General features: G+C 38.2%; 1 protein-coding gene across 2 annotated transcripts in view; it reads right to left on the bottom strand.

The window, feature by feature from the left end:
* Positions 1-27672, bottom strand: part of BLTP1 (bridge-like lipid transfer protein family member 1) — a 244078-nt gene that overhangs the window by 48794 nt on the left and 167612 nt on the right. For both annotated transcript variants that reach the window (XM_077815193.1, XM_077815194.1), the window contains exons 49-62: positions 27262-27355; positions 25492-25542; positions 21639-21845; positions 21245-21483; positions 16203-16447; positions 15081-15186; positions 11010-11107; positions 10495-10680; positions 8843-9011; positions 8060-8271; positions 6313-6511; positions 5533-5592; positions 1556-1782; positions 575-705 (exon numbers count right to left, since the gene is read on the bottom strand). In XM_077815193.1, the coding sequence (XP_077671319.1) occupies positions 575-705; positions 1556-1782; positions 5533-5592; positions 6313-6511; positions 8060-8271; positions 8843-9011; positions 10495-10680; positions 11010-11107; positions 15081-15186; positions 16203-16447; positions 21245-21483; positions 21639-21845; positions 25492-25542; positions 27262-27355 (2224 nt within the window). The remainder of the gene's footprint in view (positions 1-574; positions 706-1555; positions 1783-5532; positions 5593-6312; positions 6512-8059; positions 8272-8842; positions 9012-10494; positions 10681-11009; positions 11108-15080; positions 15187-16202; positions 16448-21244; positions 21484-21638; positions 21846-25491; positions 25543-27261; positions 27356-27672) is intronic.

Genomic DNA, 27672 nt, shown 5'->3' with positions numbered 1-27672 from the left:
TTTCAGCTTGAAAAAGAGGTGACTAAGGGGAACTATGATAGAGATCTACAAAATCATGACTGGTGTGGAGAAAGTAAATAAGGAAGTGTTATTTACTCCTTTTCATAACATAAGAACTTGGGGTCACCAAATGAAATTAATAGGCAGCAGGTTTAAAACAAACAAAAGGAAGTATTTTTTCCACACAATGCACAGTTAACCTGTGGAACTCCTTGCAAGAGGATGTTGTGAAGGCCAAGACTATAATGGGGTTCAAAAGAGAACTAGATAAGTTCACGGAGGATAGGTCCTTCAATGGCTATTAGCCAGGATGGGCAAGGATGCAAAATCATAGTCTGAAGTGTCCCTTGCCTCTGTTTGCCAGAAGCTGGGAATGGACAACAGGGGATGGATCACTTGACAATTACCTCTTCTGTTCATTCCCTGTGAAGCACCTGACATTGGCCACTGTCAGAAAATAGGATACTGGGATTGATGGACCATTGGTCTGATCTAGTATAGCCTTTCCTATGTTCTTAAGTATTGGGGGAGGGGTTTTTTGTTTTGTTTTAAAACACAAGAAAAGCCAACTTACTTGAGGTCATCAATTACTTTGGCTTGTTCATTCAGTTCCCTAATATCTACTAAACGTTTCACAAATTTTCTTCCTCTCTGCTCTCCAACTTGGCTACCAGATGTTCCCTGTCGCCGATAATCAACAGTCTCCTATTGAAAATAACATTTCATTAAATTCCTTGTTAAACGTACAGAACCATTTTTAAGTTACAGGTACAATGAATTGTACACCCTAAATCAAAACACCGCATGCAAACACTATTTTTTAAAGTCAAAAGGCAGCTGATTTGAAATTTTCCAATGATTCAAGTCCCATCATTTGCTTAAAGACAAACATTAGCTACTACATACATGTCCCCATGAGCAAGACCTGCCCGCTCTCAAATGTGAACTAGAATGAGTAGAGTCACACATCGCTGCCCCCGACAGATACTCTACAGGAACGGAATATCGATGGTTTTGGGGGCTCAAACCCAACAGGTGATTTACAATCCGCTGCCCAAATGTTAACTTGTGTGCATCTCCACATAATGAAACTCCATCTGATTTCTAAATAATAAACAGGAATGTTAGTGTTTTAGGGTGGTTTTTCCCTAAAGCCATTACAAGATTCTTGCAAAATTGCAATTGTTTAAAGAAATAATTGTTAAAAAACTACTTAATATAAAACCAAAACACAAGTTGACACACAGTATTGTTTTTTGCTACTGAAAATTTCGTTCTTCTAGTTCGTTTGTAATGTTAGTATCTTCCATTGCTTGCTAGGATAATCAGAGTAACTGTAGCCAAAGTCTTCCAAAGCGGGTGCTTAAAGTTAGACACCTGAATGCATACTACGGCATCTAATAGAAAGGGTCTGAAAAAATCTCAAAGCTAACTGAGCTAAAATTTCCCCACCACATACATACACACGCGCGAATAGGAATTTTCTGAAGCTTACTGTTATGCCTAAATAATTTAACAAAAGAAATTTAGACACTATTTTGGTTGATTCTCTTACTGCATGTATAGTGGGAGACATGGTATCAACTTCGTCCTCATCCGACAGGTCAGCTATGTTTACAGAATTTAGGTCAGCAATGTCATCGACATCTTCTTCTCCTGTCAGTGTTGTGAGAGTATTACCCAAAGCATTTAATCTTTTCCCAATGTTAGGATCCATGTGGACATCAATACCGCACATCTTCCATAACACATTGAGAGTCCAGGTTCCAGCACTATTGCTTTCTGTTTAAAAGAGAAAATTTGCCTGATGATTTTTCTCTTCCTTGTAGCCAAGTTTGCCATTGTCTGCTTCTACAGCTCAGGAGACAGCACTAGACTTATCCATCATGGGGCGCTGCCTTGGCTCTGCCCACTTGTAAAAAGCCCCCAGTGAGACCTTTCCAGAACTGAATCACACTTTGAATACAGTTAACAGATATAGCTATTAAGTTTGTATTAAGATTTCTCTAATGAATATAAGGAAAATCTGATAGGCCAGAGGGAAAGTAAATTCTCCAGGGTGTGAAAGGCACAGTTAGCTACTAGAAGACAAACATGAAATATGAATTTCAATCTCTCTCTCTGAGCTAGGTTTACCATTTCCAACACAGGGATTCCAATAACAGTGAAAACCAAAGTATGGGCATGTGAGAAAATAATTTTTAACTCTTCACAAATCAGACTCTTGGAATTACTCAAATCACAAAGATTTTAATGGTTCATTAAAGCCTGCACCTGCAACCTCTGAATCTTGAGCATCTAATTTCTAGTGCCTACTGAATGGGTGAAATGGTTACCATGCTGGAGTTTTACATATTTCATCTTAAGAGGAGACGGAAGTTTCCAACCAAGTTCCACCATACAGTGCCAAACAGATATGGCTTAATGGACTTTGACTTGTTTAGAAGGAGCTAGAAGCTTTGTAAGCTTCTTTTATACAGTATTCTCGGCCATCTAGCTACGCTGAATTTGGTAATTTTTGTCTTTTAATTGATGGATGGTAGAGGATGAATATGGCTGTTAAGAACAAAAACTTTTTAGAAAGCTTAACAGTTACATCTTGACTGCTTTGCAGACATGAAGCAGGTGCCATACCTTCTCATTAGAAAGTGCTGAATTTGGAGAAAAAAGAAGAAAGGGAAATGTATAGGCGATATTCTAAGATAAATTTTCATAGTGTTCACAACGAGGATGGATTCCAAAGTCTCCTTTTTGAATGTCATGTTTACTGATTTAAATCTTTCTGATCCAAGATGGTCCCATTTCCACCAGATATTCTGGAAATGATCAGGACTGAATATGCTCCCAAGCTTTGCTTCCCCTTCAGCTATTGCCCCAATAGCTAAAAGATGTGAAAAGGTTATTATGGTCTGAGTTTGCTTCCTTGGGTTTGAGAATAGACAAGGAAATGTTTCTTACAAGAAGTTTTGTTGAATTTTCTGGGGTCATTGCTCACATTGCTCACACATTGGTCATTGTGAGTCATTGCTCACAGTTTCCATCTGACACCTCCTTCTTTGGCCTTCTCCACCATTATGGCTCTGAGGCAAGGTTAAGTTAGAGCACAGAGTCCCTAGAAGCTCCATTGAGCCATAGGCGCCAACTCCGTGGGTACTCCGGGGCTGGAGCACCCATGGGGAAAAACTGGTGGGTACTCTGCACTCACCGGCAGCCAAGCTTCCTACCCCGCCCCCAAACCCCAGCTCACCTCACCTCTGCCTCCTCCCCTGAGCACACCACGTCCCCGCTTCTCCTCCCAGCACTTGCCACCACGAAACAGCTGTTTCTCGGAGTAACAAGCTCTGGAAGGGAGGGGGGCAGAGTGGGAACGCAGCACACTCAGGGGAGGAGGCAGAGACTTTGGGGAAGGGGTTGGAATGGAGGCGGGGCAGGGGCGGGAGAGGGGTGGAGTTGGGGCAGGATTGAGCATCCACCGGCGCCAGCAGAAGTCGGCGCTTATGCATTGAGCCACAAAAAAATCCCTGAAATGGGCTGCCAAAGCAAGCAAGCAAGATAATTTTAAAAAACTAGTTCAGAAATTCCTATCTGGAAGGTTTTTCATATGCTCTGTAACTTGAAAAGGCAGAGAGTCAGGGAACAGGGAACGTTTCACAAGTGAGCAGAGTCCTGTGTTAGCCCATTAAACTATAAAAGCAGAGGGACTATCCACTGCCAGAATGGGAATCTAACTATGTGGGAAGAAGAGCAGTTGTATAGTTTTGATCTATAGCCATACAATTATAAAATCTAAAACAGTTTACAGATATGCTAATTAATGCATACCCTAGGTAGATTACGGTGGGCATTAACTAGAAAAGTGACATGTTTTACAATATAAGACTGAGATTATCAAAGACATTTCTATATTTAAAATTATCTTCATAATATAGTCTTATACTTTAAAATACACCATGATTTTTAAACGAATACAATTTTATTTGTATACATCAAAGTATATTTCATTTTAGGTTTTTCTTGTTCCCTAATTTCTCTTGCTCCTCAAAAACATACCCCTTCTTGTCCATGTTCTAGTCTTCTTCCCACTCTGAACAATCCTCTTGTCCAGTTCTATGTATTTCCCCCTCTTCTCCCACCTTTTGTTTTTTTTCTGTAATTTGACCTTTATCGTTTTGCAATTCTGACTCCTTTCTCAGTTACCCTCCCCACTTCCTTGAAACCTGCTAAGACTGTTGGTTCCTCTCTTCCTCTCCTATCCCAGTGTTTTCCCTGTGGCCTGATTAGCATGCCCGGTAGCTCAATTTTTAATGGTTAAAATATAATGTAAAATGCAAGCCAAAAAGCACAAATGAGTCACATTAGCCCTAGGGAGGAATGGTGAACATCCCCAGAGCATCTGAAATATCTCTGCTGCCATGGATGTTTTATCCTCCTCCTTCAGGGCTGATTAAACGCCAAACACATTTGGACTAAAGAAAATGTAATAGGTAACTTAAGCAAAGCATCCCATTATATTTCTGAAATCCAGAGTTTGCTCAAAGTGTTAGAGGGAGGATGATCCACCATAATTTTCATTTTCTTCCACCTGCATTCATTCCCTTTCCAGAAATTCCCTTTCTGCCCAGACTCAATGTATATCAACACAGCCGCTGGAAAATGGATTTTTCTTTGAGTGAAAAAGTTTTTGAAAACTTATCTGAACGAAAAGACAAAAATTCAATTTTTTTTGTAGGAAGAAAAATCCAGTTTTGGGAGAACCAAAATGGAATTTTTCCACTTGTTGGCTGCCTGGCTACCTAGCTTCCCACAGGAGGACAGCTGGAAAGGACAATAAGTCAGCCAGCTGTGGGACCCAGGAAGCCAGATGTTTGAGAAGCCTGGGGAGCTGGCTATCTGGGAAAACAGACTAGCCCAAGGAACTGACTTCTAGGAAGACAGGCACAGCCTTGGAACTCACTAGGCAGGTACTGGAGTTCTTGGGGAGCCCGTTAACTAAGGACCTGGCAGCCCCACAGGTCGGCTGCTGGTGAGCCTGCCTGCCCGGTTGACTGACAGGAAAGCAGGCAGGGAGACAGGCTCACATCAAAATTTTTGATTAAACTGAAATATTTCTGCAGAATACTTCACTTCTGTTAAATCAATACTTTTCAGCAGAGAACTGTTTTCTCTGGAAAATTTTCAACCAGCTCCAATGATTATACTAAAAGGATTATTTTTATTTTGTATTAGTCACATTTTTTACACATTTGATCCAGCAGGTATTAAAGCCTATGATAGCTTGCTACTACCTTTTACTAATTTCTTGTAGCTAAAACCCAAGTCTGTAAGGCTACAAGGGATTGTTGAAAGCCCTCATGGACAAAAATAAATTGGGAAATGTGGAGCAGCTACTGTGAAAAGGGGGTATCAAAACAAAGCACAACCTTGAAATACACAATCACAATTAAAAAAAGCTATCAAGAGTTCACACCTGCACTAGAATATCCTACAGTTTATAAATGTTTTAATAATATAAAAATTGAATATAAACATTACCTGCAGCAGCCTGTCCTGCTGTCCTTGAACAGACTTCATAGGTGCCATCTGGCACTACACCTAAACATGAAATAAGCAGATGCTAGTAAGACAGATGTAATTAAACAAGTTTTAGATCTTCCTTACAAAATTCTTTTTGTACACTTGATCTAGGTAAGTCAAATGTCACGTTTGTTTGTTTATCATCAATCAGTAACACTACGGAAGTGATCATAATTTCACTTGGGCTGGCAAGTTTTCTTGGCAATTTTGCAAGCCTATTGTTGACATTTCTATATGCAGTAGGAAATGAAAAGAATCCATATTTAGCTGCTGAATACGGAAGATAAAGGGAAGTGTTATGAGAAAGCAATTTATTACACATTTTTGGACAAATAGGTTTTATGCATTTTTTGCATTGTATTATAGTATTCAATAAAAATGTAATAAAATTAAATTAAATTAATATACTTAAAGCAATACTAAAAAAACAAAAACAAAAAAAACCTTTTCCAACCTGGTTAATGCAGATGGTACTACAAGGCAAATACTTTGTTGCAGTATATTACAATTCTTGAAAAAAGGACATCTATTGTTTAAAAAAATTTAAGAATACTAAAGGGTGACTGGGGTTCACATGTAGGGTCCCACATGCCAGAGAGCTTTATTGGGGTTTGGAAATCAAATCTTCATCTCTTCCTTAGTCTCCTTCTGAACCGTCAAAGTTGTGAAAAAACATGGGAAAGGGTAATAGGGGACTCTAAGTTCCAGGGCCACCAAGACAAGATTAGAAACACTTACAGGCATTCATGACTAGATCCCCTCGTATTTCTGGTTTCCAGTCATCCCAACTCGTCTCAAAACCATCAGCAAAGCGGATACAGAAATTTTTAAAATGTCCTTTGCTAACCAGAGACTCTGAAGAGCAGGCAGTGATTAAAGTGCTTTCAATGGTCAGGACTAAAGCAGAGCCAGTGTCAAGATCTGCTGTGTGGTTAGTCTGCAAAAGGAAGAAGAGACTTGTACAGAAAAGGCAATTTACTGGTAATCTCAAACTTTTTTTTTTTTTTTTTTTTTTTTTGCAGTTCAGAGGCTCATATCTTCCTCATACCCTCCTTGCCAGCTCTATAGAAACCCTCTCCAAAGCAGCAAGTCTACACATTCGCAATGTCATGTATCCTTACTTCTCAGTAGTTACAGCATATCCTATGGCAGGGGTGTTAAATTCTTTTGGCCAGACTCCATGCTTAATTATGGTCTGTGGACTGGAATATAAATTCAGGACTTCATACTTCCCTTAACTCATAGCAGATTTCCCCACTGCCTTTGCAGCAAAACTGATTATTTGAAACTTTGATTTTCTTATAGTCACAAGCAACATCACTCAGGGAGAAAAACTGGTCCCTTTTAGGCCACCACTATTTCTGCCTTTTGTTTCTCTTCCTTCCTATCCACCTTTCACTATTTCTATTTCTCTCTTCTCGGTCTTTCCTTGTCTCTCTCTGTCTTTCCCTCTGCATTTTTCTTTCCATGCTGCAACTCCCACCTCTTGAGAGCTTCTCTCACACCCTCTTTCTTATTCCATCTGCTTATAAAATGATCAGCAATGGAGTAGTTAACACAGATACTGAAAAGTTGTCACTGGGCTTCAAAGCTGACAGTCCAATGAGATTAATATGTGACAGGTGGATACATTATTGGTAAACCAAATGTCTTCAGATATATGCAAGACTAGTTCCCCATGAAGACTTAAATCTATGGCATTGTCTAAACTAGAATGGATGATGTCAGCATATTAGCAAACGTGCAGACGTGTTTTGTGAAAGTTTAGTGTACACAGGTGGTGCACACACTATTATAATGTGCTAAACTTGTCATATTGAAGCCTAATCTTCCTCCTGACTTCAATGTAATCTGCTTAGCATGTGTCAAAGCAAGCACTGCCTTGTCTAAACTAGGCTTAAAATGTCAGTTAGCATGTGTTAGCTAATAAGTGCTAACATCACAATTTAAATTCTTTTCTGGACAAGGTTTATGACCAACTCGAGGTCTAAACACAACCAAAACTGTTACTCAAGTGAAAATTACATTAAAAATACTAAATAACGCTCATCACTTGTTTGAATAATCCAAACGTCAGTCAGAACGTTTTATCACATTTTTTAAAAAGAAACTTTGTAGGGTCTTGTTGTTTGTCTTCAATTATAAATGTCTGAAAACAGGTCTTAAACTGGAATTGCTGGCATAAATGTTCAAAAAGCATGCCCAACTTCACACACCTCAAAGGATTCTCAAAGTGCTTCACACTCAGCCTCTGAAAACTCAGAGCCCATTAAGTTGCCTCAAATTGGGCACATGGAAAATGAACTACTCACCATCAGTAGTCATTTTTGAAAATTAAGGCTACTACCCACATCATAAGTATAATATGGTGCTAGGGAAACATTAACATTTCATAAATTCTAAAAGCATAAAATATCAAGAAATTGCTACTTCGACAAAAAAAAATCTACTACACTTCTCCCCACTCTTGATATTTTTCAAATACCTGTGGTGCATTTGTGATAGGCAGACAAATTCCCAAATCATGAACAGTTAGCTGAAGAAAAAGTGTCCCAAAAGCCTGGGCAGATGTTTGCTGGATTCCAGGTAACATATCTACCACTTCTTTTGTAGCCATGTGAATATCCTTATGTAAAGCCAGTCTCTGTTCATTCCAGTTGTCATAAGCAGCCTTGTAATTCAGCCAAAATAGCACAGCTTTATGAAGAAAAAAAGTTTCCAACAAAGTTAAAATAAAATGGCACAAAAATATTGTTCATTGTAACAAGACTAAGGTTTGATTTTTTTGTTTTTGTCTTGTCACCATATATTAAAATACAATGGATATATATTTGTACACACACACACTTTTATTTCCCAGGAGCAATGTGCTTTTGTTGCCAAGAACAAAATAAAATAAGACGGATTATAAATGCTAAGGGGCAGAGTGCCAAGTTAACAGAACCCAAGATGCTGATACACTCAATGCTGCTGATGTTGGTATATATTTACATAAACCATTTCATCTATACCAACTGAAAAGGCATCTTCCCATCAGTTCAATTTTTTACTCTAAATTAACATTAGTACACAACAAACTTCCTAACCAAACTTTGAGAACTATACTTACAGTTGTAGTTTATTTTAGACTACAAATAAATTCAGATTTATAAATATCAAGCATTTCTTTTTTTAAAGAAATGTACAGAACTTGTTCAATTTGAAAACAAATTTGTAATGATTCTCTACTTTCTAGCAAAAGAGAAATAGAAACAGCACCCAACAGTACCTCTGTCAAACGCCACAGGCTGAGCAAAGACAATTGGCCTGTTCAAAGTAATAAGCACAGCCTCTCTATCTGATGAACCACTGATTTCCTCTCTAAGAGCATTTCTTAATCCAATTCTTGTCTTAAAATAAGCAACTTGATGGAAGTCAGAACCTGCTTCTTCATAGACCTTAAAACATTTGAAAAATACAATAAAATCATATTAAATTATGACTAACAGACAAATAATAAATTTAAAATGGGGATGCCCCATTTTGTTTTACTCTTCAGTTTGCAATATGCTCTTAAAAAGATAGAAAACTGTTTTCTTCTCTACTACATTTTGACCTAAGTTGGCAAATATTGGTTATTTTTCTGTGTTTCTTAAATAACATATGCCAACATATCTCTCTACATTCACTTGATGCATCAGAATCCTCTCTGAGGAAAACCACCATCTGAATACAAGTTTGTTAAATTTATGTTCTCTTTCCGACCCTCCAGAGAATCCTAAATACTGTATTTCCCATAAAATCAGTGATTTCGGGAGATAGTAGTGGATTTAAGAATCTAGGAGATGTAATTACCAATTTAAGACAAATAAAGTAGATCAAGATTTAGGTTTCACAAATTAGGATCTAATCTTATTCCATGTATGTACTCTAGAAATAGCATTGAAATCAATGGAAATTTTGAATTTGGATCAACTAAAGTATTAGGCCATTAGTGTCTGCAATACAGTGGGGCAATTTTTTTGGATGAATAAACTATTTGTTGAAAAATGCAGTTCTCATTCACTGGAAACCATTCATAAATTTGACACAAATTAGCTGAATAGTTTCAGACAGAATTTTTTTTTTCTGGCTTGATTCACACAATGTGGGGGAGTTAGGGAGTCCATCTTATAACTTCTAGCCCAGTGGGTCAGTGCACTCACCCTAGATGTGGGAGAGCCTGGTTTGAATCTGCTATGGAGCAGGGATGGAAATACAGTTCTCCACCCAGGTTTGTGCCCTAACCACTCAACTAAAAAAGTTATAAAGGGGGCTCCTTCTCCACTACCCCCCAATTTTTATGAATTTATTTCTTTAAAATGCCCAGAAACAAAACATTTTAGATAGGAAAACATGTTTGGTTTATCCGAAAATGGACTTTTCAGTTCTGGTTCAACCTGAACCATTTTCTTCTGCAATATTTCACAACTGCCACCAAACAAACAATAAAAGCAGTTATTTACCCAGCTCTAGTCCCTAGTTACAGAAGTGCTAAATGAATTATTATAATAAAATACATTTGATACTCCCTCTGATTTATCATGAATTACTGTTCACAGTGAACATTTAGCCCTTTTTCCTGAAAGCCATCTTTAATGAGGACATTGAAATTCAAGTCTAATGCCAGACAATCAATTTCAACTACTGCATAACAGCACATGCTGAATATATTTAGGTGGTAATCTTTATTGATTCTGAACTGTGGATGCATTCTAAAGCAATTGTTTTAAATATTTTCCAACTAGAGGTCTAAAGAAATCAAGCTAGTCATATCCTAGCAGAGTAAGATTAGAGAGTTTTGTTATATTCTTTTCAAAGCAGAAGATACTTGTCTTCATAACAATGGAGAAGTAACATTACTAGGCTTTCCTAACACACACAGAGTTGCTGTCAACTAACCTGATGTTTAACAATTTGTCCCAATGCCAGATTCAGATCCACTTGGCATTTACCGAACAGTTTAAGGTAGCTGGTACTTCCAGGCATTGCTTTGGTTTGTATTCGGTTTGAGAGCTCAAGTTCTATCAATCCAGTTTCAAATCTCACAGCCCTCATTGATGGAGTTGTGGCTGTCACTTGAATTCCCTAGCAAACAATGAAAGAAAAGTTTTTTAGGATCTGCTTCAAAGGCATCCTTGGTGAAAAAAAATTCTTAGACATGAAACAGGAAAGGGAGTAAGGATTTTTCCATAACACTTTGCATTTAGGGCATTTTTCAAAAGATCATAAAGATCAAAGACAGGCTTCTTTCTTGCTTTTTGTTAATTAAGAGAGATTTCCATCCTTGTCTAACACTGACTGATTGTTATCTGACATTTCATTTGTGACCATCTCAGGGAAATTTTTGATTTGTTTGGTTTCAACATATTCAACCACTGGCAACAGCTTGAGAGATTTACTGGTCATAAAGTTACCTTAAATTGTAGGCTCAAAGAGTACAGGAGAATTTTAGGCTTCTCTCCATCTGTTGTACCATCATGTTCATTCCAAAGAGGAATTGGCTGCTCCCCTCCTGCACGTTAAAAACTATTTTCAATGTTTTAAAAAAGAGCATTTTTCATACAGTATAGAAATAAAATTTATCTTTAAATGTGACTCACTGAATGTAACCAACCATTAGAGAACAGTCAGTTCTGCAGTAAAGAATTATAATAAGCATAAATTTGGAAGTTCCAGAAGAATAAGACCTACTTGGGGGTGTATTCTCAGCTCATGGGAGTAGCACTGCTAATGGCCCACTACTATAGATTAACACATTTTTTGCCTATTCCCATCAAGTCAAGGGGGGTGTCTAAGATGGACAGAGACTTCTCGCACTCTCCAAATAACACCCACAGAACAACTAGCAACTGCAGAGAAAGGGTATCATTTAGATCACAGAGAATTGCTCTGCACCAGCAGCACCTGATATGGACTGAATTTAGCTAACAACGAGGACCAGTCACTTGACCAAATTTATTAAGAGGTATGCAAAAAGGTGGATTAAAAACAAATAGTTACTTTAGAGTGAGTGTGAAGGAGTCCTCTGCAAAATCTTTTGGTGTCCTTGGGAACATGTTTTTAAACCTTTACTTTGGCCTCCCTCCTCCCCACCTCACATATACTTCTGGTTATAAATAAAAGAAACAATCCTTTCGGATGAGGACACAATGGTATCTTCTGTAGAGTCTATCAATATTCCACCACAGCTGACAAAAAGGGGTTACTATTGGAATAGCACAAAGAATTCCATCTCCCCTGCAACTCCAATTCTTCAAATCTCTATTATCACTCAAACTTAAAATAATTATGCAGAAATGTGGTGATTTTTTAAATTTTTAAGTGACTTGGTGTACATGCTCACAGACTATTTCATCCTCCACTTAGTTTTGATGCCCTTATTTGCTTTTCAATATCCTTTCTAAACTTTGGTGACTAATAGAACTGAGCTAGATGGTTTTTTTGGATCACTGGCAATTCTGAAAAATTGAAAAAAATAGTAATTTTGGGATGAACAACAAACGATTTATTGCAACACTGAGCATTTTAATGTTAATTTAAAAAATAAAATTAAGGGAAAGTTCAAAACAAAATTCAAATAAAAAAATGGAAACATTTCAGTTTGAAGACATCAAAATGACATATAGTTTTTTCAGTTTTTGGTTTTTGTTTCAAACAACTTGGCAAAATCAACACAAACTTGTTAAATGTTTTGGTGCTGCTGAAACCGCATTTTTTTTTTTGCCAAAAATGTTTCAGTTTAAAAATATCACCCAATTCTAGTGACTACAACTGAGTATAGTGTTCCAGAGATGGTTACACTGCGGGTCTGAAGAGTGGCAAGAATAACTTCCTAGTTTTCAATAAGTACACTGAGCTCAGGCTATTTTTGCAATGGTATTTCAGCGAAGTAGTTTTTATTGTGGCATCCAGGCAATTTTTTTTTTTTTAAGTAGTTACTGATTGCAAGTAGAGTCCCCCTCAAACCCCCCCTTCTAAGATGAGCTCTATTCCCTCCCTGAGATGTAGTGCTTCACATCCGTTAGCTGTGAATCACATCCTGTCGAATGAAGCCCACTTCACTTTTTCTCTATCTTCCCGTATATTTTTTACCCTTCTAATTTTGGTGTCATTGGCTAACTTGATCATGCTTGAATTTATACCTTCCTCTTGAGAATCAGTGGAAATCTTAAAGAATAAAGGAGCCAAAATTGACACTACCAGTGCTCAGCCCAATGCTGCTCTCAACTTGGAAATATGACTGCTCTGTATTCTCTGCTCATCAACCAGCTTCTTCTCCATGGTATTTTAATTTGTTCTAACTGGTATTCATCTAATTACTTTAAGTTTATAATGTGCCACTAAAATGAATGCCTTAAAATACTAAGGAGACACCACAGCCACCGCCTTCACTTATTACATTTATTGTAACATTCAAGTAATTTACTCAAGTTATTCTGACTACAAGCTCTTTAATGGCAAGGACCATCTTTTTGTTATGTTTGCCGAGCCCTGATTAGGGCCTTGTGATAGACAGCAATACAAAAATCTATTATAGTAATACCAATGTTTTTAAAAAGACCTTGGATTGGTTGGGAACAGCTTCACTTACAATCTAGAAGACTCAACAAACATCATGTTAATGAAATTCACAGATAACAGTAAACTGGGAGGAGACTGAACATCAGTGAAGACAGAGAAGCCTTCTCATTTTAATATTCTAAGTTTCACTGTGAAGCTTTTTTAATGGAATAATGATCATTATTAAAGTTTTTTCTTCCAGACACTCTCATACCGATTATTATATGCTGAGATATTTTGCCTGGAATAAACAACAAGCTGATGATTTTTCTGGTTCTTCCTTCCCACCCTTCTTAAAGATAGGTACCTCTCCTGACTTGCATGCTTTATTTCTTTTCAGAGGTTCTGAGATTTCCTCCACTAGATCTTTAAACTCTCTTGAGGTAATTTCATCTGGACCTATATATATTTATATATATTTAGCTGTCAGACACTTGGTCCTTATTTTGCTTGTTACCTTTGTTCTGGGTCTTTGCAACTGTTTTTTCTCATAACATGTCCGCTTGCTTCTCTATATTTTCCTTAAAGCATTCTAAACAAACAAAACAAAACCAAACCAAACCCAACAAAACTGAACTAAAAAAAGTACATTAAAAACAGCTATTTGTATATTTTAGTTCTTTTGGACTCTTCACTTACCTATTCTTTGTAAGATTATTTTCCACAGACATACAAGCCCTCTATACGCCTGTTTATGGACCTTCTATTCCTTTTATTCGCCTGATGGTTTTATTCTGGCTTTTTACCTTGCCTCTAGATTCTTCAATAGACAGCTTAGATTTTATTTATTTAATTCTTTCCTTTTCTTTTTTCTCATACAGTTCTCTAGTTTATTTTTTCATTAATTCTTAATTTAGTTACATTTTAAAAAAAATCTTCTGTGCCACTTTAATTTATACTTGTATATTAGGCTTTTGAACTTGTTTTTATTCAGATCACTTCTCTACCCATTTTCCAATTATTACTGTAGACAATATCTCCAATTTTCTTCAATTTAAGCAAGTGTGTTACAGAAATATGTAATGTTCTAATGGGATGTATTTTCCCATAACTTTTCTCTACAAGAAATATTAATCCAATTCATATATAGTCACTTGCTCTCAGGTTTCCTCATTGTTGGTTCACGTCAGATCAATTCATGTTATTTCTTTCGGCCTTTGGAAAAATAAGCTTTCCTTCACTAAATTTAAACACTTCTGTGATAAACTGTCACTGTATGATTACAGTCACATTTGCTTTTCATCTTCAATCATGCGGTAGAATTCTCAGCTGGTAAATTGGTATAGCCCTAGAAAGTCGATGGAGCTATGCCAGCTAAGGATCTGTTTTAATATACTTTTATTTGTTACCCAATAAGCATAATTTACTAAAAACAGTATTTTACATAATAAGAACAAATGTGGTTCTGAAACTAATTTTCCTATCCACTCTACCACAAACAACAAATTGTACCATTCTAACCCTGATCAAATGTCCTTCCATATAGCTTTGTAAAAATCCTCCACTAACTTTTTGTAGTGAATGCTATTTTTCTCTTGCAAACTTTCACAAAGCTGCAAGCTGATCTGACTGGACAGAAAGCAACGTTACAGACAGACGCTAACGTTCAGTGGATTGTTTGGTAGAATTACTTTTGCAATTAATAGACAGCACCCTTGCACGGCAGCTCCAGTGACTCAAGAAAGAAATTAACTATGTCACCCACAATGTTCTCCAAAGCCACAATTCTACCTAACCAAACTTCTTTTCCTTGTGTTGCTGGCCTCTGATACTTCTACTGTGCTACAGTGGAACCAGAAAGTGGTGGTGTTCTTGGTGACATAAGAACAGCATACATGGGACAGGTAGAGATTGCAGATATGTTAGGCAGCACCAAAAGTCTTCAAGCTAAAATTTTAGTGAAATCCTCAGGTAGTTCATCTTACCTGACACCTTCTGTATGACTTCGTTGACTTCCTTCATGAATACTTTCTGTACAAACACTAAATGATTTAGAAGGTCAGTTGTGAGATTATGTTCAAAAGAACCAACCTGCCAGAAAATATGAAGATTATTTTGTAAAATTTTAAAATATAGGTGTGATAACTGCGGTCAATGCAATACTGTTTTAAGTACTGACTGCATCAGAATACAGCATAACAATGGCACATAATGTCAGATACATTGATGTAATTATTGTTAGTAAACAATGATTTTTTAATTGTGGCCACTGTATGTGGAACAGTTTTCTCTAGTATAAATTTTTGATTATAAGTAAGTAACAATAAATAAGGGGGAAAGTGCGTTATGTAAACTACTATAATAGGAGCAAAGGCAGAATACCAGTACTGAATTATCAACAACAGAGAATTGCAAAGCTCATTCAGCTTTTTGTAACGTCCAAATGGTAAGTATAATTTGACCAGCTTTACAGAAGGCTTAACTAAGGCATAAGCAAGTTAAATGAACTGCTTCGTGTCATATAGTAAATTGTTAACAGAACTGGGAACAGAAGCCATGTGTCCTGACTCCCAAGGTCCTTTATTCTAAATGCTCTTGAAGAAAAACACTACTGATATGTGCAATACCTGATAAACCTAGTTATTAACTCTGAACTCTGATGCTTTAAGAAATATTATTTCTACACTGGGAATTTTCTAACAACTGTTACCATGCTCTGTATTCTTTAACTTTATTGAAAACAAGTTCGGTAAAAAACTTTAAATTTAAATACTTCCTAATATTAGTCAAATTTTAAATGGAAAATAGAAACACAATTCTGTTACTAATCAGAGTAACACATTTAGAGTAAATTCAAACCAAGGCTAAATCTCTACACTGGTAAGTTCTGTCTGGAAGCAGAAAGAAGCAAAGGTTAGATTGGGAAGTACAAAAACACAGCAGCATGTTGGAATTCTCTGAGAAGCATACAGATCGTCAGAAGTCTCAAATGTGAGAGCAAATACCAACCAAGGAGTTTAGGAAGCATGCCAAACAGGAATATATATAAAAATACTGTATGAAACTTAATTGAAGTAACAAAGAAATTGGCTTTCTTCAATGCCTACCTCAGCCACGCAACGTAAATAGTTCCCTTGTAGATAATAGCCCTGTTTAGTAGGTAGCTCATCTATACTCCATATTTGATCTGAATAGGTGTCATGTTCCTCCATGACATATTTGCCTGACATAGTGACAGGGGGAAGATTAAGACTTGCTGAAGGAGGAATGGTAGACATATCAGTGGCAGAAACTTTTGATGTGAATCGTAATCTGTGATTTGGAAGTTCAAATGTAAACCTTGTTTGAGCACCTGTCAAGAAAGAGAAAAGTATGTATAATGTTGGCCCAGAAAGAACAAATATTTCAAACTTATAGAAGTTAAGAAAATTAGTGGAACCAAAATGAAAGCTCAAACTGGAGGCAAGATTGAGAGCACAGTAATGTAAGGGTTATAAACAATTAATTCTCAATTTCTTGGGTTTTTAACCTAATTAAATTTTTTTAAAAACCCAAACATTTGGAATTATGTAAATGCATAGTTGAGGTAGTCAAAACAACCCAACTCTGTATCTGTACTGATAACCTGTGAAAATAAACTCAAGACAACCTCATTCATTCATAACAGTTTCATCTCATCAGGGACCACAAAACTCTATATACTAACACTCCTAGGTATTTTTAAAAAACTCTTGGTGTTGTGGAGAGTCCAAATGGCAATATCTTGTACTAGTAGTGATTTGGCTCCATTGTGAATCTCAAGTACTTCCTATGGGCCAAGTGAATGGCTATGTGAAAGTGCGCATCTTGGATGGAATGACTGACGTGTCACCATTTTGAATCTGAGGTGGTGTATATATTTATTCAGTCTCAGAGGTCCAGGAAAGGACAAAGGGCCCCTGTTTTCTTTGGGATAAGGAAATATTATGAGCAGAAGCCGCCTCTTCTCTTTACGCCTGAGATATTCCCTCTAAGATCACTGTGTTTTGCAACAGGCTCTTGTGAGAAAGGTTACTCTTGTGAAGAGCAACTGGGCTGGGGGGATGGGGGGAGGGTCAACTGTGGAAATGAATAGGGTAGTCATGGGCAAAATGTCCATACCCACTTGTCTGTTGTGACAGTAGACCAAGGGTATGTCTACACTACGAAATTAGGTCGAATTTATAGAAGTCGTTTTTTTAGAAATCGGTTTTATATATTCGAGCGTGTATGTCCCCACAGAAAATGCTCTAAGTGCATGAAGTGCATTAACTCGGCGGAGTGCTTCCACAGTACCGAGGCAAGCGTCGACTTCCGGAGTGTTGCACTGTGGGTAGCTATCCCACAGTTCCCACAGTCTCCGGAAATGAGATTCAAAAGTTCGCAGTTCTTTTCCTGTCTACCTGGCCAGTGCATCTGAGTTGAGAGTGCTGTCCAGAGCGGTCACAATAGAGCACTCTGGGATAGCTCCCGGAGGCCAATACCATCGAATTGTGTCCACAGTACTCCAAATTCGACCTGGCAAGGCCGATTTAAGCGCTAATCCACTTGTCAGGGGTGGAGTAAGGAAATCGATTTTAAGAGCCCTTTAAGTCGGAAAAAAGGGCTTCATCGTGTGGACGGGTGCAGGTTTACATCGATTTAACGCTGCTAAATTTGACCTAAAGTCCTAGTGTAGACCAGGGCCAAGAGTGTTGGAGAGGGGCAAGACAGTTCCTTAAAGTGCTGGCAGGCTTTTGACGGGAGCCACATTAGAGCCAAATACTCCCATCACACGTGCTGACTCTGTGACTGTGCATGGTGAACAAAGGACAAAGATGGCCATCTCGTGGAGCATCAAGATCTTCTCCATGGAGGATATTCAGGCTGTTTGCTCTGGGAGTTGAATGATGTCCTCCTCCTTTGTATGTAACTTACTCATCTGGGAAAGCCTCCCTCTTCTTGTTCAAAATCCTACAGAAAAACAGGAAGAAACTGACGGAGAGCGTAAGAAGGTTAAAAGGTGGCCAGAACTGCTGTACAAGCGGACATGGATCAGAACATGGCCAGGTAATCTGTAATGCAAAGTTGCAATGAAGCGGAGGAATATATCCTGAAGAAGTTGAGCTTTATTCAGGGTCCTTTTGTGGCCAGACTTTTCTTGGACTGCCAACATGATCAGAGACAGCATTTGGGTGTATGCACAAGTGTTCAAAGTGCTTTGGAAGCACCTGGTACTTCTCTTCCACTCAGTTAGATGTGGGGGGCAGAATGGCAGAGGTCTGCCACAGACCCTTTACCAGTGTAAGTATGTCTTTGTTGATCATGAAGACAAACATGGCCAGGGTTGTTGACCTCAGTATATCAAAGAGCTTAAGAGACCTCTCCTAGGTTAGTGTGGTTTCAACATCCAGAGTCTCTGTGATTTAGGACAGGAGGTCCTGGAAAGCCATAGTGTCATCAACCACAGGCACTGGGACAATTGCCACCACTTCATCTGGCAACAATGAGGATTCCTGAGATGGGGATTGATATTGTTACTCTCCCTTCATTATTGTCTACTCCTAGATGCCGATGTCAGCCTCTGGGTGGCCATCTATTGATGCTGCTGGGGAGTAGGATTTCCTCCTTGAGGCATGGGAGGGGATCTGCTCTGGGACATATGCAACAGAGGGTCCCAATATGGCCAATACAGACAGAGCAGTAGGCTACAGAGGTAATGACTGGGTTGATGTTGTCTGATCCAGTGCCATTCACATCTCCTTAGAAGTGGAGCTCAAAATGGATAGCCTCCAGAACCCTGCTTAGGGTCACAACACTCTCTGATGGTAGGTGAGAGTGATCTCTACCTGAGACAGTGAGAATGAGTAGGTCGAAGAAGGTGATGAGAGGTATGCTTCCTCAAATGGAGGGCCAAAGAGTGGTGTAGGCCTCAGTGCAAGCCTCTACTTTGGTGTGGAACACTAATCCTTGACAGGTTCAGCTACTGGTGCCAGTTGCCATGCCCAGTAACAAGGTCAGCACCGGGCCTTCATCCCCATGTGCCACACTGACTGACCAGCTGGCCTCCTCCAATTTGGAAATCATAAAGAGTTTGGCGGCTTTGTCTTTGGAAGAGTGGCACGTGGAGTCCACATAATGTTTGGAACTATGTTTGTACTCCATCCTGCCTTGCCTCCTGTAGTCATTCTTTGGTGCCAGGGGACTAGGCGCCAGACCTGTTGGTGCTGAAGTTGGCAGTGCTGAGATTGGCATCAGCACTCTCGACACTGACTTTCTTCAGTTCCCTCCTCTCTCTGGCCTCAGATTTCGGTGGAAGTGCTGGCCAAAACTGATTTGACTCCAGTGTAGCTGTTAGCATCTCCTCAAGGTCAAAAGCTTGGACTTCTCTATCAACTGTAATTTGAGCCAAGCGTACCTGGACTTGAGAATCTTTAAGGAGACAACTGGCACACAGAACACCTGTCCAGGATGTGGCTCTGTCCCAAGAAGAAAAATCATCAACTGTGTCCATTTATGAGGGGGATGAGGCAGTCACAGGATAGGTAGGGTTTCAAATCTGACTGCTTAGAATCCATCATAAGGGGTAGCAATAGGCACAAAAACACAGGTTTTGGAGCTCACAGGAGTACTGGGTCAGATACTTGTTAGGTTCTGTCTTGATGCCGTAGGAAGTAACAAGGAACTGAGGGACGGTCCTGGCTGCTCTGCCTTTTATGCTGTTGCACAGGAACACACGGTGCAACAGAACACATGCATGGCCCTAACAGACACTGCTATTCAAAACACTCCAATCTCTTGCACATGACGTACATGTTGACACCTAACTGGAGAAATGGGTTACTTACCTTTCAGTAACTTTCACGCTTCTAGATGTGGTGTTCATATATTTTCCACTCTTGGTGTGCAAATTATGTGGTCAGTTTGCAGTTACCGTACACAACAGTGCTTTTTGATGAATCAGTATGAATTCTGTTTGGTTTATTAATATGCTTTTTATTTCACAGAATCACAGCTTTGTCTAGTAGGTCCTGGCAGCAGAGGTTTCAAACCTCACTTTCCACCAAGGCAGATAATGGTTGTGATTGGTTCTCCCAAAAATCACAGAGCCTGGGCGGGTTTGGGATGCCTCCATTCTTCCCTTAAGAATTAGGCATCAACACAGTTTTCTCAGGAAAAGAGGTTGGATTTGTGGAAAAACCTGAGCCATCACTATGAGATCAGGGGTTCCCAGGCAGTAAGCTGTTCTAGATTGCAAGCCATGATAAACGTTGGGGTAAAACAGACTATGACAGGGCGTTGTTAAGACCTGGGACAGTGATGCTCAGGATATGCACAGCCAATAGGAAGAAGGTAGGAGCACTGATGTTCTTTCTGGTTTCACTGCTGCTAGGACAGGTTGCCTGAGAAATTATCCTGTTATGGAATTAATGAAGTTGCAGCCACTTGGTCAAAAATTCCAGATCTTTGTATCTGTCCTCACTGGCCTATGCCTTGTGCAATTACTCTTTATAAGAAAATCTACTAGAACTACCCTCCTATTTTATTTTAATACACTAAATAGTCATATCTGCAGGATTGATTTTTACTATATTCTGGTTCCTTATTAATATAAATTCTCTCATACTAACCTGTTCATATAAATTCATAGCCACAAGGAAAAACAAAGAGCAACTGGATTAAAAAGGTATAATTACCATAAAACTGAATAGGAACCCATAATGTCACATTTGATCTTTTCTAGTGAAATCAATATTAAAAAGTGACCGTGATCTTTTCAAAGTTTCACGGAGTACTGGCTTCCAGCTGTCCCTGGGGGTTTCTCAACCCCAACTCAGCCCCAGGTCCTGCCCCTACTCCACCACTTCCCCCAAATCCCCACTATGTCCCCCTCTTCCTGCCCCCGCTCCTCCTTGTTCTGCCCCTCCCCTGAGCGCACCCTTTCCCCGCTCCTCCCATTCCCTTCCAGTGCCTGCTGCACGCCGTGGAACAGCTGATCCACTGCAGGTGGCAGGCGCTGGGAGGGAGGAGGAGGAATTGATTGGCAGGGCCACTGGCAAGTCTAGGGCAGGGGAGAGGAAGGGGAGCTTGGCTACCGGAGGGTGTTAGCATCCGCTAATATTTTTCCGTCGGAGTCAGCGCCCATGGTTACCTGTCATTCCGTGACTTCTCATTCTTCCCATCTTATATTCTGCTTTTAGAGATGGCAAGAGTGCTGCTCCAATAGCTATACCATCTATCATGGCACTGAATTTAAGAACTATGGGCTTCTTCTCTAAGCCTTCTGGCAGCTGTGGAAATTCATTGGTTTCAACTGGAGTCTGATTAACACTTGTTGGTGTCTTTTCAGAGGGCAATGGAGTTGCAACATCTTCTTTTGGAGGCTGTGGGCTATTTAGAAGAAGAGATACGAGAAACAACTATTAGATATCCTAATGCATTCATTATACAGTGTTGGCCCCATTCTCCCACAGAGCAGCATTAGCACATAAGAGGATAGAAAGTAAGATAGGTCCATACAGGATGGCAAATAAAGCAAAACTTACGCTGTTGATGGTTGCCTGATGAGGTCTGAGATCTGTTTGGAAAGCTGGTGAGAACTGCGCACCATCATGCTGTGTAGAGTGGCAGGGTGTTGAGGAATGTTGATGCTGATAGCTCCCACTTTCAACACTGCAGCGTTATTTGTTTTCAATCCTCGTTGGGCACTATAAAGAGCCTGTGATTTGGCAATACTGCATTTGACTACAGTTCTAACAAACAACAAAATATGGTTATTTGCATCCTTTTCTCAAAATATTTAAATATATATATTGACATAGCTTTTTAACAACAAATTAGCTGAATCATCGAGTATTAAGATGAATACACTTGTATTAGCAATTTATAAACAATATACATGCCTACTTAGTTTCTATTTATGCACACGCAGATGCAGTACATGCTGTATAAGCAACTATCCAGTTTATGCTGTTTATTACATTTAACAAAATTATAAGGCATGCATAGCAAAATGTCTGTTCAACTATTATAAGAATGAAATATAAGATAATTTGTGACTACACACAGACTGCATACACACACTACACATACAATGAACACAATTGTGATTCTATCTCACCTATTTCATCCTCATTTTTTCCTCAAGAATTTTAAACAATCCTCTATAGTGACAGATACTCAGAGAGACTTTATTTTAACAACTACTAGACTACTGGACAGGATTCTGTCTCAATTTGCAGTTAATATGTAGCAAACAATTTGCTTTTTTGGTGTAGGAATATTCAAGTTTAAATAGCCCTAACTTCACAAATGTAAACTTCAAACTACACTAATTTCAAAGGTGTCATCACATAATACAGCTGTGAAAGAAACACAATTGCACTATGTGTTTGTAATTCTACCAGTGTTTTTCATCTTCAACAACCATGTTATAAAGAACAACAAATCCATGACTATTTCTCATCTTTGTGGTCAGTTATTGGAATTTTACTCAGACAAGATTTCAAGTACTATGGCATACACTATTAGGGTTTAATACATATGATAGGAATATAATTTAGAAGAGGCAATATATTAGCAACATAGTTTGCCAATTAGTATAGAATGAAATTTTCAACTTTCAGCTCAGATGATTTGAGCAGCAATTTTCTCTAAGGGTTATAACTGTAATATTCTTCACAGTATTAATATTACAATGATAAAGTTAAGAGGAAAAATGGGATTTAATTTTTGGGCAACCTGATCTCATAGTATTTATGTAGATTATCTTCCCAGCGGAAATGTTAAAGTAATTAAAAGTTATTTCAAGTGTTATTCTCCAACACTATGCCAAAGGCCCAGCTAGCTCAAAGAACCCAAGAGGTGGGAGTACAACAAAGGCAGTGTTTTTTCTGCTCACAGCAGGAGAGAACTGTGTCACTCTAATTCAGTCACAGGTCTTCCAAACATCTGTTCTAACACTAGGTTATCAGATTAAGAATAGATATTGCTGGGAGTTGAAACAAGTTCTTGTTCAGGATCCCATGGCTAGAAGGAAGGCAGCAGCTTTAAGGGACCCAGATTGTCATGGATTAAAATTCAGGGGTAGAGAGGGTTGTTTAATTTTATTATAAGGTGCTCTCACAGAAATGTGGAAGACACACTTCCAAGGAGGAAAAGTCCTAATTTGTTCATTAATGTTTTCACAACAGTATTAGGCAAATATGCTTTCCTTCAAAATTGGATGTGTGTGTTTTGTTCTAGCTTTTAAAAAATATAAAACACATGTGGCCAACACAAAAAAATACCACTCTGTTTATGTTAGCGTTCCTGTAAATCTCATTCCAAGCAGAAATTAACAGGGGACAGAATTATGTTCCCTACCTATGTCTTTCCCTCAACCACTCAACACTCCAGCACCATAAGGATGCGAGTCAGTCCAGAATAAATTCCTTACACCACTGTTTCAAAATATTGACTCAACTAGCTGTTCAGTCATCATCAGTGTAACTCTCAGCAAGAAGGAACATTGAAGCAGTTTCCCCAATCTATGCCAAGACACCAACGCAATCATCCACTACACAATTTGTTGAAAAAGTGTCATAGTCAGCATTAAAATATTCACTGTTTGATTCTATGATAAAAAAATTCCCTGTTTAAAAACAACATCTGAATGTACACCGTCTTGGTGCTGAAACATGAGCAGTATTTCTAATACAATTTAAAGAAAAACATTAAGCTAATGTACCAGAAAGGGGCGGGGGGGGGGGGGGGAAGAGGGGAGGAAATCACAAAAACAAATACAGAGCCAATGTAATTAAATTAAATGACAGAAACCCACATTTCACTGGTTCCAGACTTGAAGCTCAAAACTCACAAATCTAGACCTCCTTTATATCTAACAACTAAGTTAACTGTGCTCCCTGGGCAAGTACTTAATTTTTCATTTAATTAAAGTATCTTACTATAAGTGTCTGCTCTAAGATGCTGCCAACATGGAAAGCAGGGGTTCAGAACACTTAAAACACCATCCTATTCATTCTTAGCAAGCATTATACATCTAACAAAAAATATATATATAGCACTAGAGCTAGCTCAATATTATTCAAATGTTATTAAACAAACACTGCAGCTATTCACCAAATAATTCATTCAAGTACTAGTTTTTGTCGTATTGGATCAGTTCTATAGATTGTCATTTTAAAAGGGAACAACTGGAAGGTGATTTGGCAAACAGGAACTCATAGCTCTATGGGAAAACCTGTGGAAGTAGGCTGAAGGGGAGAAAATTGCTCCAAGGTTCCATTCTGCAGTACTTCCTGAACCAGTTAAACTGGGCGGGAGAAGGAGGAAGAAGGAAAAGATGGGAAGGATTTCCTCACCAAACAGGCTACAGTGCCAGCCCCCAAACCCAACAGAACTTGGGAGAGATTAGAAAGGAGAAATCAGCAGAAGGCCAGATGATATCTACATGAAGGCTCTGTGCCAAGTCTGTATCCCACAGCATTATCCCCACCCCTCACACCCACAGACTTCTGCATACGGTAGTTGCCCCAGAGTCCCTGCAAAGGTATGTGGGGTTGATCAATGGTAAGAAGGGACTCCCCACCAAGTAGCTGTTTTGGAAAATACAGTTTCTGCCCACATCTACATTTTTGCCCGGATGTCTGCAGAGTCAATGAGGGACAAGAACTTAACAGTTTTGACAACTAGCCTACTTCCCACCCCCAACCTTTTTTCTTGGTGTGAAGTCCCAGAGTTGTGGAAGACCTTCTTTGGATCTGAGGGCAGGGGAAAGGGAGAAAGTGAACATGAAGACAACACAGTCCATTTCTATATGGGAAGGGGAGACTCACGGGCACAGGGTCCCCTGTACATGTGCAAGTTAGGGAATGGATTTGGAAGTTCTGTAAGTTTTAAATAGAACAGTATCTTTTAAAGATAACTAATATGTGTACTTATAGTTTCAAATATTTAATTATTAGATGCAAGAATAAGTAAAGACAAAAAATCCACAGTGAAATCAATAAGAGCAGGCCCACAGTGGGATAAGAATGGTCTAATGAACCTGTTCTCTTACCTGGATCAGCACGATTTCATATCATTAAAACATATAGTAGCAGCGTAAAGAACGGCCAAAGAATTAGGCTTTAATAGTTATTAGAACCAGTCTAGTTCTTCAGCAACTATAGCACAGTGCATACAATTGGGCAAAAGGGTAGACTGTTCAATGAACACCCATAAATTTTCTTAGTATATAATTAGTGGACCATACTAACTAATTTAGAGTTTATTGTTTATTAAACTAGAACGTTATGAAGCAGCAACTGGCTACACTCAAACACAGTAATAATGCAGCCTTTAACTACACAACACAATGCTAATTGCAAGTCCATTAAACATAATAATATGACATACAGAAACTCTTGTTTGGCTGTGCTTGTAGGAGATGTAGGAAAATCCTCCAGTCTACAGATGAAGATTGAAGAGAAAGCAAGAAAAACAAAAAGCAAATAAAGAATAAACATTCATGCAAAATTAGTTAAATATATGTAACCCACAATATGACAAATTATCTAAAAATATATTAAATTTTAACAAGTTGACACTGGTTTTTAGAAACTTTAGTAATTTTTCCCATTTTGTTGCATCCCTATTTTTCTGTGTGCAAGATCAAAGACACTGCATTGAACAGAAACATTAATTTCAGCCATCATCTAAAGTATTACATGGCTGACAGTTCAGAGCTTTTATTCACACTTGTTAAATATGTATGTATGTTTAGCAATTTGGGTATGGACAATATCAATAATACAGGTTTTTAGTACAGAAAACAATATTGCAATATTTAGTTAGAATTTATATAGTGGAGAGAACTTGACAAGAATTATTTTTAAAAATGAGACATGAGTGACTTTTCACATGAGACAGTCTCCTTAGTCATCTCATCACTATGCATATTTTAAAGGCCAAAGTAGCATACTGAGGGTTACCCAACTAACATTGAGAAACGGCGTGACAGTGATTTACATTATGAAAAATTGTAATTTTATTTGTAGTGCTCTGCAACTCAAATATAAAGAGATTCAAATGGAAAGGAAGAAAGAAAAACAAGCATGCACTTCTAACCTGAGTTTGTGAACATAGCAAAAGTGCAAACTGCATGGACATTGAGCAAGTCATTCTAGATGTTCATGCGTAAAAGGTGATATTTTAAAATTTTGTCAGTTGTATAGGGGTAAAGAACAGACCTTATAGAGGTAAAGTAATTTAAAGGACCATGCAACATGAGGGGTCAAAAAGTTCATCCTTTATGAAGCAAGAAGATCTCATATGGGAAGAATCAGCATTAAAAGATTAAATACTCTGATTTAAGAACCTCTGTGTACCATTCAAGGAACTCTACAAACTTTTAAAAAGTAATTATTAGAAACATTATAGAAATAACTGCAGATACACATAATGTCATTGAGTCACTGTGTACACATAAAGCAGGAGAAAATTGCTCAAAGAAAGCTATGATGTTGTGAAAAAATATTTTTATTCAGTGGATCTATTTCCTACCATTTTTCACAATCCAACCATTCATTTGTTTAGGCAATGATCCTGCAAACTCTTCTGCACATACCCTTTGCTAATGGGAGTAGACCTACTGAAGTCCACAGGAGTATTCATATCTGTATAGTTAAGTATATACCTAAGGGTTTAACTGATTGGGGCCATAGTTATAGATGACTGTATGTTCACCATAGCCCAAATACTGTTCATTGTACTCACACGAATAGTCTCATTAACTTTTATGGAATTATTTATGTAATGCAAGCAGGATTTACTCCAAATACAAATGTTTGCACTGTATATTGTCTGGGCAAGAAAAATGGATCTCTCACTATAAATGCTGTCATGAAACAAAAAAATTATGCTTTAGTTTAAAAAACCTTGTCTGTGTCTGTATAAAAATTAGTTTTAGGACCCAGACTTGAGACCCATTCCAACAACAAGCTCTACATGGCTGCCCATAGAGCTCTACTGACTTAAAGGGGACTGCATGGATTCAGACCTCATTATAAGATCAGGGCCCCGGCCTCCACAGCAAGTCCCATACGTTTCTCTGTACATACAGCTGATTCTCCATTTCTATACAAATGTGTTTTGTTATTTTTAAATTGTTTTTGGCTTCACACTCACTGGATATTTGGTGTAATTCCCTCCAGCAGAACAATGTTAACACCACCTATATGAGCAGTGGCACAGGTCTCAGTCATCTTTTGGTGCAGTACATCTTTAAGAGGAAAGAGAAAATACTTTAGAAATACTGGAATATAGTAAAATGCTTCCATATATGTCAATTGCTTGCCAAAATACAGTACAAGCTAACGTAAATGTCACAGTGTTTGATAATTGTATTAAATAGCCTCACATTTAAACACTAGCTGGTGAAGGAAAGTTGCAAAAATGTAAGCTACACTTTCATTTTCTAAAAGTTTTTTCATTATATTTCAGTTTTTTGAAGTTTTAAATAAATGTTACATAAGAAATATTTTATGTAAACTTGGGTATTTTTACACCATTATTACATACATTTGCTGTTGCCTGGCT

The sequence above is a fragment of the Eretmochelys imbricata genome, chromosome 4 (assembly GCF_965152235.1).
Source record: "Eretmochelys imbricata isolate rEreImb1 chromosome 4, rEreImb1.hap1, whole genome shotgun sequence".
Classification (NCBI taxonomy): domain Eukaryota; kingdom Metazoa; phylum Chordata; order Testudines; family Cheloniidae; genus Eretmochelys; species Eretmochelys imbricata.
Note: the sequence above shows the minus strand (reverse complement) of the source record. Positions and strands in the feature narration are given on the sequence as shown.